The sequence below is a fragment of the Odontesthes bonariensis genome, chromosome 12 (assembly GCF_027942865.1).
Source record: "Odontesthes bonariensis isolate fOdoBon6 chromosome 12, fOdoBon6.hap1, whole genome shotgun sequence".
In the NCBI taxonomy this organism is placed as follows: domain Eukaryota; kingdom Metazoa; phylum Chordata; class Actinopteri; order Atheriniformes; family Atherinopsidae; genus Odontesthes; species Odontesthes bonariensis.
The window spans coordinates 18,456,977-18,470,956 of NC_134517.1; the positions used below are offsets into that span (position 1 = coordinate 18,456,977).

At 40.1% G+C, this 13,980-nt stretch overlaps 1 protein-coding gene across 1 annotated transcript in view; it reads left to right on the forward strand.

Moving 5' to 3' along the window:
- The window catches only part of col4a1 (collagen, type IV, alpha 1), a 51,828-nt gene that overhangs the window by 20,150 nt on the left and 17,698 nt on the right, over nucleotides 1-13,980 (forward strand). Inside the window, exons 2-22 of the mRNA XM_075479457.1 lie at nucleotides 3,923-3,976; nucleotides 5,672-5,761; nucleotides 6,012-6,056; nucleotides 6,198-6,242; nucleotides 6,444-6,506; nucleotides 6,615-6,668; nucleotides 6,852-6,878; nucleotides 6,983-7,057; nucleotides 7,175-7,237; nucleotides 7,485-7,520; nucleotides 7,624-7,662; nucleotides 9,161-9,253; nucleotides 9,395-9,430; nucleotides 9,541-9,600; nucleotides 9,734-9,769; nucleotides 9,896-9,940; nucleotides 10,053-10,085; nucleotides 12,687-12,747; nucleotides 12,870-12,905; nucleotides 13,645-13,791; nucleotides 13,886-13,969. Of these exons, the coding sequence (XP_075335572.1) occupies nucleotides 3,923-3,976; nucleotides 5,672-5,761; nucleotides 6,012-6,056; nucleotides 6,198-6,242; nucleotides 6,444-6,506; nucleotides 6,615-6,668; nucleotides 6,852-6,878; nucleotides 6,983-7,057; nucleotides 7,175-7,237; nucleotides 7,485-7,520; nucleotides 7,624-7,662; nucleotides 9,161-9,253; nucleotides 9,395-9,430; nucleotides 9,541-9,600; nucleotides 9,734-9,769; nucleotides 9,896-9,940; nucleotides 10,053-10,085; nucleotides 12,687-12,747; nucleotides 12,870-12,905; nucleotides 13,645-13,791; nucleotides 13,886-13,969 (1,222 nt within the window). The remainder of the gene's footprint in view (nucleotides 1-3,922; nucleotides 3,977-5,671; nucleotides 5,762-6,011; nucleotides 6,057-6,197; nucleotides 6,243-6,443; nucleotides 6,507-6,614; nucleotides 6,669-6,851; nucleotides 6,879-6,982; nucleotides 7,058-7,174; nucleotides 7,238-7,484; nucleotides 7,521-7,623; nucleotides 7,663-9,160; nucleotides 9,254-9,394; nucleotides 9,431-9,540; nucleotides 9,601-9,733; nucleotides 9,770-9,895; nucleotides 9,941-10,052; nucleotides 10,086-12,686; nucleotides 12,748-12,869; nucleotides 12,906-13,644; nucleotides 13,792-13,885; nucleotides 13,970-13,980) is intronic.

Below are 13,980 nucleotides of genomic sequence, written 5' to 3' on the forward strand. Positions count from 1 at the left end.
AGGATTGCTTTACCAGCATCTCCTGCTGGCTGAGACAGCTTATCTCAAGAGAAAATGTTATTCATCACTTCCTCTCTCCGAGGCCCATCCCAGAACTGGACTTTCACATCTAATGATGTCAGAGGTATTGAGAAAGTGTTGTTGAAACATCAGGTCTTTTGGGGAAAAGGCCTCGTCTGATGTCACCGCAACACCTCTGACCCACAACATCAAGCACCAAGAAAGATCAATCCATATCAGTGCCACATATCTTAGCAGCAAGACCACCTCCATCCTCCTCTGCTCTCTGCTCATGTTCTTTTAAAGCTCACTTTCAGGCACATGTATCCCTGCCAGCTCCAGCCACAGTAAACAATCACAAACACTCTGTCCTGGTACAAACAATTATGATAAGATGCTGTTTCTTGCAGTGCCCAGTAAAAGTAAGCAATCTGCCAGCCCACGTCATGGTGATTTTCACAGTTTGGAGACATCGAAGCCTGCCATCAAGACTCGAGAATTATATAAACCACTTGTCCTGGGACACGTGAGGCTGTCTGCTGTAGAAGCGTACTGTATCTGATACAGTTATTCCCGAGCTCGGTGACTCACCAGCCACTGGATACTAACACTCATCACTATAGGGCCTCAGGTAGTCTGTTTGGTCTGTGAAAGATCACACTGTTTGGGCAGAGCAACGTCATCTTCATCCCTTTATTTTCTCACGGCCTCTAGTTCCAGTTGCATCGCACATACACACCCAAGATGCAGCATTTCAAATGTTCCTTGAGTTAAAGTCTGCAGGCCTTTTTAAATAAATGTACTTCAAGTAGAAATTTTGATCATACAGAATACCGTGAGCATCATTTTTGGCATTTTTCATAGATTCAACTAAAGAAACAAATTATATGCCTTTGCAACAGGGTGACAGAAACAAAGTGCCTAAAGATACAGTCTATAATTGTTTTTTTTAAATCTAATTTGTCATGTGGAGACACAACACTAGCTCATCCCTTGAGTTTGGTGTCTTTTTTATGCTTGAATGATTCATAGATCAGTTGTAAGTGGGTTGACATTCCTTTAAAATGGTTTAAAGTCCTTTTAAAAAAAGGACTGCACTAAAAATGAGTGAAAAAACAGCCAATGTCCAGAGAAACACTTCAAAAGACCTTGAGAAAGTCCACTTGAGAACTATTGCTCAAGAATACCACAAAAGAATACAAGAAAATCTGGCTTCTTTGAAGCTAAATATAAAGAAAAGAAGGTTGGGTCAAGACTTTTGTACACACCTGCATGAATAGGTATTCAGACAGTCTATGAGATTAATTAAGAAAGTAGAAAAAAAGAACATTGTAGAGATGTTTGTGAGTGTTTTATACCATACGTACAGAATGGATTTAACCAGGTACTTATCAGGAAATTGGACCAGTGAAGCCCTCCTTTTAATCAAATGTAATCCTGAACAAAATCTGATAAATAACCTGAGATATATGGTGATATGGAAGCTGAAGTTGCACCAAAAATTAGACTGAAGTGAATAGAAACTACATTAAAAGTGTAGCATGCAGGGGTAAATCTAGAGCACACTATCTTTGTTTGTCCTCGGCTTTGAGTCTGTCCTAGTACGACTTTTATTTGTATGATGCGTAGAAATGATATGTATGTAGAAAAGGGTCCTGCCTTGTTGTATAGCTAAATATCAGAGCCCTTATTATCCCATGTACCTGAGGATTTACACGATAAGGCCCCTCTTAAGATCCTCTTTAAGTACAAGGCCCAGATACCAAATCAGACAGATCTAATCTGTGGTTGCAGGACTCGTTAACAAAACACACTTTTTGTGCAGATGTCATGTGTGCCGTCGCTCCCATCTGGTGTTTGGGTTTATGATGATGCATAACGGATATAGAGGCAAAACAAATGGAGAATCAAAGAGGAACCAGGTTGATCTACCTGCAGATTACTTAGCATGAGACTTCCCAGGGCGGGGCTTTTCATCGCATCCTCATTGTACGTGTTGGCGTGAGGCTTCTGGTCCCCTGGTCACGCCCTCCAGCATGCTGGAATGTCTGCTGAGTTGAGTTGTGTCTGAAAGAGGGCGACAAAAGACTGCGCACAAAGAGCAATTCTGAGACAGACAGAGAGAAACAGGCGGATGAGGGAATACCCACACTGGAACAGCTGTGATTTACCTCCACCATATGCAAGCTTGTTCCACCATTGCATTAGCTACCCTTAACTCTCTTGGTGAAATGCCAATAAAAATCATGGTATTACAGCACCAGGAGCCCTTATTGCTGGGGGCAAATGGGTTTGCCATAATAAAACACATATGTGCTCCTTTCCCAGAGTCAATATTCGTTTCCTCTGTTTGTCTCATGACACAAATCAGATCTGAAGCAGGTGTTCCTTTAGTTTTCCTGTAGCATGACTGAAAATTAAAAAGAGATTTAGGCAACCGGAAGCAGCAAACTGGCATGGACCGAGTAAGAGGTGTTGTTGAGAGCTGGAACAGGAAAAGGCATAGTGTAGCGAGCCACACATATGCGATAAAATGTTAAATAAGTAGAACAAGTGCATTGGGACTGGCTGCTTGGAGTTCTGGGAATGCTGTGGTTACTGTGGTTGCCCATGATTTATAAGGCCACATGTTGATCCAGTTAACAGGTATGTTGGAATGTAAAAAGGCAAATAAGTGGTTGAGTACGAATTTAAAGTATACTAAAATGTAAAATCAAAAAAGTCGGGTTTAGAGAGTTAGAAGGGGATCATGACGATTGGTAAAGAACCTACTTATTTGTTTTGTGTGCCTGTGAGAATAAGAGGCGAACAAAAATATGTGTGGTTAGCGGAGCTGTGTACTTTCTTCCCAAGCCCAGAGAGCCAGTCCAAAGCTGTGACGGGACTTTGGCTGAAAACCTTACACGTGAGTCCAGTAACAGCTGGAAGAGGGAGAGAAAAGGAAGAGAGGAGCAATGGAAGGCAGAGCCAAGACAGTGGAGACCAGTTCCCAGGCTCTGGCCTCTGGAGCCCTTAAGAGGAAAGGAAGTAGGGTGGGGGTCGGGAATGGGTGGACCCAGGGCAGCTGCGCTGATGTCTTGCTCCCTGCAAGCAGTTCTGCAAATAGGTGATCCCTTCATGTGGCCTTAAAGAAACCTGATTTACTGCTCCTCATTGTTAACAATATCTTGAGTAACTGTTTGAGTTGCAGTGGATTAAAAGACTGAAGTGTAAATGAATGGAGCTAGTTATGATAAAGCACACACAATCATCAAGCAAATCTGCTGTTGTTTCTATCTGGAAGGCTATTTGATGTCTTTCAACTAATTTTAAACTTAACTTTATTGCTTCAATTCACTGTTGATTCATTGTTGTTGGATCTCTTTTTGACCTAGCTGGCTTTTTTTTGTTTTGTTTTTTTCTGTTAAAGAAGGCTCAGTTTTGGACTTGCAACTGGTAGCTGGTCAAAAACAACTCAAAACAATGATAATATTGCTGCGATGGCGATAAACAATTTTTATATATAAAGATGAATCATACCGAGTACAATTGCTCATTGTTTGTTACCCTTCTGACACTGCATTTGTCATTACATTAGTTCTTCTCATGTACTTAGTTATATATTCTCATATACTTTTATACTAGTTTCTATTATGTCTGGTAGCTTTTTAAAAACGTACTTTATATAATTACTGTGTAAAGGTTTCAGTTATTGTTCTTGATATTAATTTTTTATTGTGTTTAATGGTGCAGCTACTACTGCAATTTTACTGAATGTTTTATGGTGACTAATTCCAATTCTAGTTATAAAAAGTAGCAAAATGCAAGTGTTTTCAGATTGTTTCTACTGCCTCCTAGTGGCCAAAACAGATTTAACATATAGGCGTGTGCTTTTTCTTCCTAGCAACGGACCATTAATTTTTATGTCTCTCTTCATCTTCAGGGTTGTGGAGCATCATGTGGAAAATGTGACTGCAGTGGTGTGAAAGGAGCAAAGGTGAGATTTTTGTTTATACTTGTTCCATTTTTCTCTCAGTCAGGCCTGGAATAGTCTTTCACCTATTTTATTTAAGTAATTCAGACTTTGTGATTTAGCAGCAAGCAGAGACAAGAAACAGTGCTTCCAATGTTCTGACAAATGGGTTCAGCGCAGTGGGACAAACAAGGCCCGAGTGGCATAGAAAATGCATGGGCCTCGGTCACGGAGCAGAGACCAGGACCCGAACAAAGATCAGTTTGAATTAGAGCATGTCGGCACTCACAGCTGGGCAGAAGGCCTTATTCCCATCAGATGGAGGGAAGCTGTGAGTTACAGATGTACAAGGGGCCATAAACTGGCTGTGAACTTCTGAGCTGTCAGTAGTACAGTTGGTGTTAGACTGGATCACCGGGCAGAAGAATAAAAAATCAACATTTGCTTAGTTGGAAAGAGGTTGTTTAAAATGACATCTTTCTACTCACAGACACTGCTTTCATAATATTTATTTTCCCTGTATAATTCCATTTAATTATGATTATCTATCTTATTTCATATTTCTTAACTCCGGTCAAACAAGACAACCTGAGGATCATGCACACTATTGCCTCAGTTCTATCAGGCAACCGCGATGCTATCAGTCTATTGAGCGCAACAGTCTGGCCTTTTAAGGCTCACTCATAACAGCAACAGTAGTCAAACATTTAGCTCACTTGACAGTTCAACAGTTGTACTAACTTGTATTCAGTGGAGTCTGGCCAATCGCTTCATTCAAAGCTCCTGTGTGTTTTGAAAGTTGCTGAAAGGCCTCAAACTGCCTTAAAAGGTCTCATGTGAGCCTTTTTCCCAATGAAATCATCACTTTCTCATGTTGCACAACCGGAGTTGCCATGGTAACCCAGCGGACAGCTCCTTGGTTCGACAAGCAATGTTGCTCCTGATTGATGTGAGCCAGGTGTTATGGAAATCAATTCTAAAGTAATAGTTTCAATATGGAAGTTTCCAAGTTTTACATGTTACCTCCCGTTCTGTAAAATGAATCTCTCTCATGGTAAAATGCTGCCATCTAGTGGCAGATGGTAGAATGTCTCTGGGTTAGTTTTAGGATACAGCAAAAAAAAAAAAAAAAGTGCTGTGACATATATCTGCTTTTTTTTGGGTTAAAAAAAGGTTATATGAACCTTCATAGGAAGTTCAAAATTCATTACACAAAAACGTATGTGTTCATGATTAGTTGTTTTGATATTGGGTTGGTTTTCACATAAATATGATTAAGAAGAAGATGATTGAAATAAACCTTTGACATACAGTTACATTCAAGAATATTTATACAGTCTAACTAAATGAGCATATAATCTGATAATTGTTATAATGTAGTGTAATAACAGCAATGAATCATATCACGTGACACATGTAATAAACCAAGTTGAAAAATTGGCAAATTGACCACACAATATTTGAGCTAACTGTGTGAAATGCACCAACTTGAATGCATCAAGTGACTTTCTGAAGTGCTTAAATGTGCTTTAAGCACATTTTTTTTTTCTTGTGAGAATACTGGAATTATCGTGATGTGCTTCAATGTTAAAATCTTATCCAATATCTTTCAGTCTGTGGCTAAAATCATTTAATCTCAGTCAAAGTTATTGTTGTCTTTTTTTTTTCTAATCTTTTTCCTGTCCACCTGTCACCACGACGACTATCTGTCCATCACAGGGGGAACGAGGACTTCCTGGTCTTCAAGGTTATGTTGGATTCCCAGGGATGCAGGGACCTGAGGGGCCTCATGGGCCAATGGGTCCCAAGGTTAGTGCACATCATCAGTCAGGGGCTTTAGGATCAAACTGACTGATCAATAACAATCCAATCAGTGAAAATGTCATTTTCCACAGCCTACATTAAAACTGTCAAATACCTCTGCAGTCTAACAGCTGGATACGGCCAAAATAAATGAATAAATAAAATAATTTAACAGCATTTTCCATAAAACAACATAATTTAGTCAAATTTAAGCTTTTTCAGTATTATATCAGTCATGATGTCGTTTGTCTGATAGGGAGATTTCGGCGAGTCTGGAGCTCCGGGACTGAAAGGAGTGCGGGTAAGTAACTAAACACCAACATTAAAAAAAAAAAAGCAGCTGTCAAAGCTGTACAATGACAAGGACTTGTAGTCCTCAAACGAGTGCCCCAGAACTCGTTGCTGTGTTCACAGTAAACATTACATGTCTGTGATTTCCCAGGGTCCTCCTGGTCTGCCAGGTATGCCAGGAAACCCAGGACTCCCGGTAAGTTCCTTTGATCTGCCGTCATCTCTCACATCCTGCAACAGTTCACTGAATTCACTGCAATGATAAGTTGATGTCTAAATGTCTAAATGAAACGATTTTCTTTGTCCATATAGTAATGTGGATGATGTCTCGGTAATTTTACTGCCTCTGTAATTTATCACTGTCAAAAACGGTCTGCTCTCACGCCCCCACTCACAGGGCATCAATGGAATCGATGGTCCGCCAGGTTCACCTGGTATTCCGGGATGCAATGGGACTAAAGTGAGACGCTTTTAGTTCTCTTGCAATCTGAAGCGCATTTTTTTTTTTTTTGTGGTACAAGATAAACACTGTGTTGTGCTTTCCGGCTGCGTTGTGTGTGTGTTTTAGGGAGAAAGAGGAAGGGATGGCTCTTCTGGTTTTCCTGGTCTTCAAGGGCCTCCCGTAAGGAACCCCAGCTTGCATCACAATCAGCAAACCACTCCACTGACCAGCACGTAGTTCAGTGACCTGTGGAACAAAATGATTCAAACATTAAAAATGTGTTGGGTTTGTCCATGAAGAGCTCTTGTAGAGATTTATTTATATTTTTCACTTTTTTTTTTTTTTTTTTTTTTTTTTTTACAGGGCTTCCCAGGAACACCTGGAATGAAGGTATGCTCAAAAGCTTTGACATCTTACTGTATTCGACTTTGTAAAACAGTGCTACCCAATCTTCCACGATGATGTCACATTTACTTTTGTTCTGTCTCTCACAGGGCGACCCTGGCGGTCTGATTGGGATTGTTCCCTTGAAAGGAGAGAGAGGGTTCCCTGGCGTGACTGGACTACCTGTACGTAGTGTGTGTTTGTGTTCATTTGTCTCTGTGTTGGAAGACAAAAAAAAAAAAAAAAACAACCTGAGGCAATGTGATTTATGTTCCTCTCATACTTGTCTCTCTCCCCCCCAGGGAGTGCCTGGCTTTCGTGGCCCTGCCGGACCTCCGGGACTCCGAGGATATCAAGGACCCAAAGTGAGTTACTCTCCCGGTGATGAGCGGTCCTGCATCTAATGATCTTTGTGGGGGGAAAAAAACTCTGCCAAGTTGAAAAGCGCCGCCAAGGAATATTAGAGGCACATTAGTGTTCTGATATATACCAACAATTCAAAAGCTCAAAACAAGTGAATGAATTCTCTGCAAACTTTCAAATGAGAACTTTAGATGCCCACAACACTGTTATTATTGCTTTGTTTAACTAACTGAATGACTGATTTGACAGGGTGATCCCGGCCTCCCCGGCCCCCCTGGAGAAAAAGTAAGAAGAAGCAACATGTATTTAAAGATTTAAAGATTTCACTTTTACAACACATTGTCTTTCTTTGGTTTGATTACATTACTCTATTTTATTCTCTTTGCAGGGTGACAAGTTGGCCTTTGTGAGTGAGAAAGGAGATAAGGTGAGCTTTGAGTTTTTTTGTATGTATGTATACATGTATCTATTTATATTTTAACATTTAAATAATGTACACAGAGGGATTTCAGCATTAGTTAGCATTTTTTTCCGTCAGGGTTTCTCCTACAGTTTTGTTGCAATGTAATATCGTGCTGACCCCATTAACCCCACCGACATGAATGAAAACTTTGCCATCTCTTCCAAATTTTAACTCTCCAGGTCAAGAAGACTTGCAATTTTTAAGCCACGCTCCTATGAATGACTGGAATACCACCGAATATTGACTTTAATACAAAATATGAGCAGGATGCTTAGTGAAACCCCGAAGTGACTGCTTTTAACTCCGTATGTTAAAGTCCTGTGTTTCTGTTGTACGCGAGGAACACAAATCTCACACCGATGTGTGCGGAATAGCCTTGCGGTGCCTACAGTGGCACAACTGTGTCAGTAGGAGTTTGGGTTTTTTCATATAGCAGAAGTTCAAGGCAAAGTCTGAGTGGATTTTTCCATCTTTGTCAGGTGGAATGTTGCATGTTATGTCACCATGGCAACATCAACTGCCCCTTTAAAGCCAGAGCTGATAGACGTTTGATCATCAGCAGCTTCTCTCGTCTCTGTTCTATTGAAAGAATTTGATCGATTCAGCTTACACTTATTGTAAATTAGCAAAAGCTGAGGCAGGGGTAAGTCCAGCAATGCCCCTGCAATTTCTCCAGACGTTGCATTGTTCAGTATCTCTCTTATTAAGCAGGGAAATTTCAAAACTGCAGAAGATTTGCAATCTTTGGAAGGTTGTTCGGTGTCACTTCATGTCGCAGCATAACATCATTCGCAAGTGTAGTGAAAAAGCACAGAGTGAAGTGAGACAGTTCAAGTTCAATTCAGTTTCATTTTTAAAGCGCCAAATTATAAAATATGTCATCTGAAGGCACTTTAGAGGTGATTTCCAATTCAGGCCAATTAGAATCCAAGTCATTAGAATCCAGTGATAAATTCCAAATGAGTTCAATTCATACATAAAAAGCCAATTCCAAAAATAGCCTAGCTAAGGAAACCAGCAGATTGCACCGATCTTCGAACCAATCCCTCGTCCTGAGCGTGCACGAGGCGACTGTGGAAAGAAAAAACTCGCTTTTAACAGGAAGAAACCTCTGGCAGAACCAAACTCAGGAAATAGGTGGAAATAGGAAATAGGGGATAACAAACACCATAACACCAGACCAGTGATATCTGCTGAGAACCAGTTAATGACAACATGTCATATGTACATGGAGAAAAAAAAGAGAACAGAGAGAATAGCCACTTTTACCACTTTTTTTTTCCTTTTAGCCACTTTGTATTTTAGATTGAGATTTTGTTTTCAGCTTTTTAAAATTCTAAATCTAATCTAGTTTCAGACTAATCTTATTTACCAAAGCGCTGCATTTAAGTTGTCTTTAAACAAAGTTTATATTGGTACGTATGTATTTGTGGCTGCTGTGATTGATATGGTCTCCCTGCAGGGCGACCAAGGTCTCAGAGGTCCGCCGGGTCCCCCTGGACCTTCTGAAGAAGCGGGAGGAGGAGAGACCACAGTGGTCCTGCAAGGACCACCGGTACTCACACCATCACTCAACAGATATTACTACTTTTTTCTTTTCTTTTAATAAATCTTGCTAAATGTCTGCCCATGTGAAAAGGATGATCTGGATTCTGTGCTGTTTTTCTGAATATGCTTTTGTTTTTAATTCCTGAAGGGAGCCGATGGAACTAAAGGCGACAAAGGAGACAAAGTTGGTGTTTTTTTCCTCCAGATGTTGTGGTGTGAAACTTGCTGTGGACTCAGGCAAATTGCTATCACTGACTTAGTTTTGAGAAATATGTTTTTTATTTTATTTTGCAGGGCGTTTGCATTCCTTACCTGGATGGAGTCAAAGGTGATCCTGGTCCTTCTGGACCAAGAGTAAGTAGCCAAGAAAAGAAAAAAAAAAGTGTCCTTGGGACTGTATATTAATGATAATGCATAGTTTGGCTGCACTGTTACTTACTCTTCATTCATATTATGTATTTAATTGTAAATTGTGCCTGTAATTTAGGGTAAACCCGGAAAAGATGGAGGGGATGGGGCAAAGGTAACAATATCCACTTCCACTCTATCCATCTACTCTACAATCCAGCTACATAATGAAAGAAATCAACTGTTTTTTTTTTTATTATATAGAATATCTGAAAGTATTGTGCAATTTGTTATCCTTTAGGGAGAGAAAGGCTATGCTGGAGCTCCTGGATTGGTTGGCTTGCAGGTAAACAATGCACAAACTAATGGGCTATCCTATTGTGGGCTCGGGAAAGATACTTCATGTATGTTAAAGGCATATACGGTCAGACAGACTGAATGTTTCTTCTTTTTTTTAGGGTGAAAGTGGAGAAAGAGGACCACCTGGTTATGTAAGTGATCTCGAGCCTTGGTCTTTTTCAATTTCTTTACTTTTTCGTCGTCTGTTTCCTCCATTGACTCTTCAGTCAAACAATGCGACACCTCATATTTACCTTCACATGTCATAAAAAAAACTTGTCCTAAAATGGACAAACAATTGAGTCAGGAGTCAGGCCTGCTGTATTTTTGTTCAGAGATTCAATTCAATTCAATTCATTTTTATTTATATAGCGCCAAATACAACAAATGTCATCTAAAGACACTTAGATAATAAAGTCTAATTGGAATTCAATTCGTTGTAATAATAATTATAATAATTGTTGTAATAATAATTATTTACAAAATAATCCAATTCATTCATGTAGAGCCAATTCAAAAACTATTTCCCAGCTAAGGAAACCAACAGACTGCACCGAAACTTGTCTTCAGTCCAACCTCCCGTCTTGAGCATGCCTGAGGCGACTGTGGAAAGAAACGACTCCCTTTTAATAGGAAAAAACCTCTGGCAGAACCAGACTCAGGAAGGGTGGCCATCCACCTCCACCAGCTGGGGTTTGAGAAGACAGAAAAGAGAGGGAAAAAAACACTGTAACACCATTCAAAGGATATCTGTTGGAACAGGGAAACTCGAGTTAATGACCACAATAATGTCACATGTACATAATATCATTTGAGAAATTAAACGGGGGAAAAAGAGAGTAAAGTGAGGAAAGGTGTGACAGATGAGGCCCCCCAGCAGTCTAGGCCTATAGCAGCTTAACTATGGGATGTTTCAGGATCACCTGAGCCATCCCTAACTATAAGCTCTATCAAAAAGGAAAGTTTTAAGCCTGGTCTTAAAAGTGGAAAGGGTGTCTGCTTCCCGGACATTTACTGGCAGCTTATTCCACAAGAGAGGGGCCTGATAACTGAAGGCTCTGCCTCCCATTCTACTTTTAGAAACTCTGGGAACCTCAAGTAAACCTGCAGTTTGCGAGCGAAGTGCTCTGTTTGGAAAATATCTTATAATGAGATCTTTAAGATATGATGGAGCTCGGTCATTAAGAGCTTTATATGTGAGGAGAAGAATCTGAAATTCTATTCTGAATTTAACAGGGAGCCAATGAAGAGAAGCTAAAACTGGAGAAATATGATCTCTCCTGTTAGTTCTCATCAGAACTCTGGCTGCAGCATTTTGGCTCAGCTGGAGGATTTTCAGAGAATATGTGGGACAGCCCAATAATAAAGAAATGGAGCATCGCGTTAGTTCTGGCAGACCACGTAGTCAACGCGCCCTTTGCCTATTGGCTGACGCCGACCCAACCCTTATGGCCAGCTGCGCTCAATGGGTAATCAGCTGCTGCTCGCAATTGGATGCTGGCATTTGGGGCACATCATTTAAACTTGGTTTGCTGTCACTGCTTTTTTTTGCTCTCTGCTTGCACCCACCACCTCCCCTGCTCCACCGACTTCTCATTGCCAAACAATGTCATACTGTTGTTCATTGTTGCTTGCTCTGTTCTAGGGGGTTTGTTGCCTTTACAGCAAATGGAAGGCACTCCACCTGAGGATGCTGCTGTTCCCTGTCTTGGCTTCCATGGAGCTCATGGAAAAGTCGGGAACTTCCTCCGAACAGAGCCATACCGCCAAACATAATTGTATGCATTCAGAATAAGCTTCTGAAATTCATCTCTGTTCTCGTCTCGTTTTGACGAGAGTGGTTCTGACAGAATTACAGTTGTCCAATCTTGAAGTAACGAATGCATGGACTAGTTTTCCTGCATCACTCTGAGACAAGATGTTACTGATTTTAATAATATTACGAAGATGAAAGAAGGCAGTCCGAGAAACCTGTTTTATATGCGAATCAAATGATAAATTCTGGTAAAAAAATAGCTCCAAGGTTCCTCACTGTAGAACTGAAGAGATATTTTGGGCATTTTAAGTCTTTAGTAACTTTAATGAATGAAAGGAAGAGGGAGTGAGAAAAGTCAAAGGGTTTGCATTGGAATTGAACCCAGGTTGCCACAGTGAGCCTTTGGAGCCTTTGGCGTATTCCTCCATATTTTATTATCCTAGCTGTGAAGACATTGCTTTAGTATTCATATTAGTATAAGGTTTGATATTTAGACCATGATTAAGGAAGGTCCTTAGTATTACGAAAGCTATTACCTGCTATATAAAACTTTAGAGCATTTCTTCACTGAATTAGCAGCAAAAAAGAGAAAATGAATTGAAATAAAATTAAATAAAATGAAAATAAATAAGAGGACTCCTGTTTATGGAAATTATGTTTTGCTCTTCTCCATATAGACCTCTACAGCAAGTCCACGATAGACAAATTGTTCATTCAGTGTAACTCACAATTCAAGTTTTTTTTCTTTTTTTAAGGAGATTATTTGAAGCAAATCATCTGGCTTTTTAGATTAAAAATGACCCTTTAGAAACAATACGGATATTGATTATGGCACTTTTTGTTTCCTTCAGTTATTTCAATACAATACAAATAATAAGAAGCTTTACTGCTGTGATATTCGGCAATAATCGGCATGAAATGAAAGATGTCAGATGATCCTGGTTTAGTGTAGTACATCAGAATTGTTAATTTCGTATTTGAAATTATGTGGTTTTAGGGTACTGGTGCCCCTGGCCCCCCTGGCCCTCGTGGTCTCCCAGGGTTAGAAGGAGAAAAAGGTAAAGGATGCTATGATGTGCTGACAAATGCTTGCTCAGTCATATAAAAACTTACCACTGATCAGTTCCTATAATATTTATGTTTTTAATGTTTTTTTTAATGCATTCATCTCAATTTGCAGGTTTTACTGGACCTCAAGGAGAAGCTGGCCCACCAGGTAAAAATCTATTTTTTTTGGCTTATAGGAACACTACATGAGCTCGCAGCCAGTCAGATGGTTTTCTACCCGAAAAAATTAAGAAAAAAGGAAATATTATGCCAATTTTGCTACTGCAGTTGTGTAATGAAGTCAAAATGATATGTCTTAGCCACATGGGGACAGCCAAGGTGGATATTGGGCTGAGAAAGGAGCTGTGCAAATAAACCAACCACCCGCAGGTTGTTATTGTGATTTCCAACTCTCAAAGAGAAAAGTTTGATTCACCCGTATAATTTGCATGATAAAAAGTCATAAACAGTTGCATTGGTCATGCAAACAGGTTAAAGCCAGTTTACAATCTGAATGTGGTTTCTACTGTTGAGAAGGTCAGAGTAACAAGGCAAAACATTTACTGTGATTTCTCCCTCCCTGTTACTCCAATTCTCAATTATTAAGCATGCGTAACTTAATGTCAATTTAGAAAAAAATTGTGAACATGGCATGATGACTTTTAAATTTTTTTTATGAAAATCATGCATCACCTTTCTGTGTGGAGTTTGCATGCATGGGTGGATTCTCACTCATTGCTATAAAAGTCATAGAACCAAATTCATGTTTGAGTCGCATGTGTTGGTGTATCTTTTTCTTGGGTTTTTCCCCAAAATTCCACAGTGAAATAAGAAGGATATTTAAAATTGAAGAGTGTGTCTTGCTTGTGCACTAGCACAGTAAAATAACGCACCTTTCCATACTTCAGGTCGCCACGTGGAAGGGCCTCGTGGAGAGAAGGGTCTGAAGGGAGATGTGGGAGAAAAGGGCTACAGGGGCATAGACGGAGAGTCTCTTCCAGGACCTCCAGGACAACCTGGACCCACTGGGCAACCTGGACCACCCGGACCACCGAGTATGCCTTAAAAAAGATTACAACAGGCAGCACTTATGTACACAGTGTGTAAGGTTTTAATAATCAAACTTGTTTCTGTTTGTTGCTCACCCAGTTGACCTTGATGAGTGTAGGATTCAGAGGGGAGCTCCTGGCCCACCTGGACCTTCAGGGTTACAGGGGGAAGAGGGACAAAAAGGTCTGAATGAC